At 46.4% G+C, this 1,084-nt stretch overlaps 1 protein-coding gene across 1 annotated transcript in view; it reads left to right on the plus strand.

The window, feature by feature from the left end:
* Positions 1 to 729: 729 nt before the first annotated feature.
* gstt1b (glutathione S-transferase theta 1b) overlaps positions 730 to 1,084 on the plus strand; it is a 10,529-nt gene continuing 10,174 nt past the window's right edge. Inside the window, exon 1 of the mRNA XM_015022594.1 lies at positions 730 to 990. Coding sequence (XP_014878080.1) covers positions 879 to 990 — 112 coding nt within the window. The 5' untranslated portion in view covers positions 730 to 878. The remainder of the gene's footprint in view (positions 991 to 1,084) is intronic.

Consider the following 1,084-nt stretch of genomic DNA (forward strand, 5'->3'; position numbering starts at 1 on the left):
TGACCGCGGTAAAGCTAGCCGGCTCTGACTCCAGCCGGCCCAGCACACAATATACAAGTGCGCGGTCGCTCAAGACATTATGGTACACCCATTTACGTGCTGCTTTCACAATAAAAGCGCACATCCGGTCCAAGTTTGAACTACTCAAATCCAGCCGCAGCATTTGCAAACAGAAAATAATATATGCTGAGAAACTAATACATTTTTATCTTTTCCCCCTAAGTTGCCGTGCACATTGCTGAGAAACTCTCTGTTTCCAAAGACTGCTACCACTTCTGGGCGACAGAGGGACAACTCTAGAACAGAACCAGCAAGTGGCAACCAGATCTGATGTGGAATTTCAAAATAAAAGCCTATCAAAAAGTCATTTCTATCTTTTCCATCTAAGTTGCCGTGCACATTGCTGAGAAACTCTCTGTTTCCAAAGACTCCTACCACTTCTGGGTGACAGAGGGACACATCTAGAACAGAACCAGAAAGTGGCAACTAGATCTGATGTGGAATTTCAAAATAAAAGCATTTCAAAATAGTCATTTGTTATGTTTTTCCCACCAATTTGCCTTGCACATTGCTGAAAAACNCGAAATAAATAATGTATTTAGTATCAAGTTCCGGTCCCGCCAGTTGTTCTGGTACCGCAGTTTTAGAACCGGGTCTGGAATTTGAGCTGCAGTACATGTTTTTAGACAGCAGGTCTCGTAGTTTCCCCATTTTCCGGCGGCCTGGTAAATGGGTTCGGAGGTTCTGTTCTGGCATGTGGGAGTTTTGGGCCGAACTTCCGGTGTTTTCTTGCCGTCCTCTGAGGGTTGGATCGCTGACAGCTACAGCCGCTCAGCGTTTGGTTCTGCAGTGAAACGCTGGTAAAAGCAGCAGCAGAGATGGTGGTGGAACTTTATCTGGACCTTTTCTCTCAGCCATGTCGCTCCGTTTTTATTTTTGCGAAGAAGAACAACATCCCCTTCGAGTTCAAGAAGGTTTCTCTGATGGACGGTGAGTCTCCTGTCGCTGGTTCCAAACCCAAACGGTCTACCGCGGTAAAGCTAGCCGGCTCTGACTCTAGCCGGCCCAGCACACAATATACAAG

Source organism: Poecilia latipinna, unplaced genomic scaffold (genome assembly GCF_001443285.1).
Source record: "Poecilia latipinna isolate Pla-1442-1.1 unplaced genomic scaffold, P_latipinna-1.0 Scaffold3055, whole genome shotgun sequence".
NCBI classification, from domain to species: Eukaryota; Metazoa; Chordata; class Actinopteri; order Cyprinodontiformes; family Poeciliidae; genus Poecilia; species Poecilia latipinna.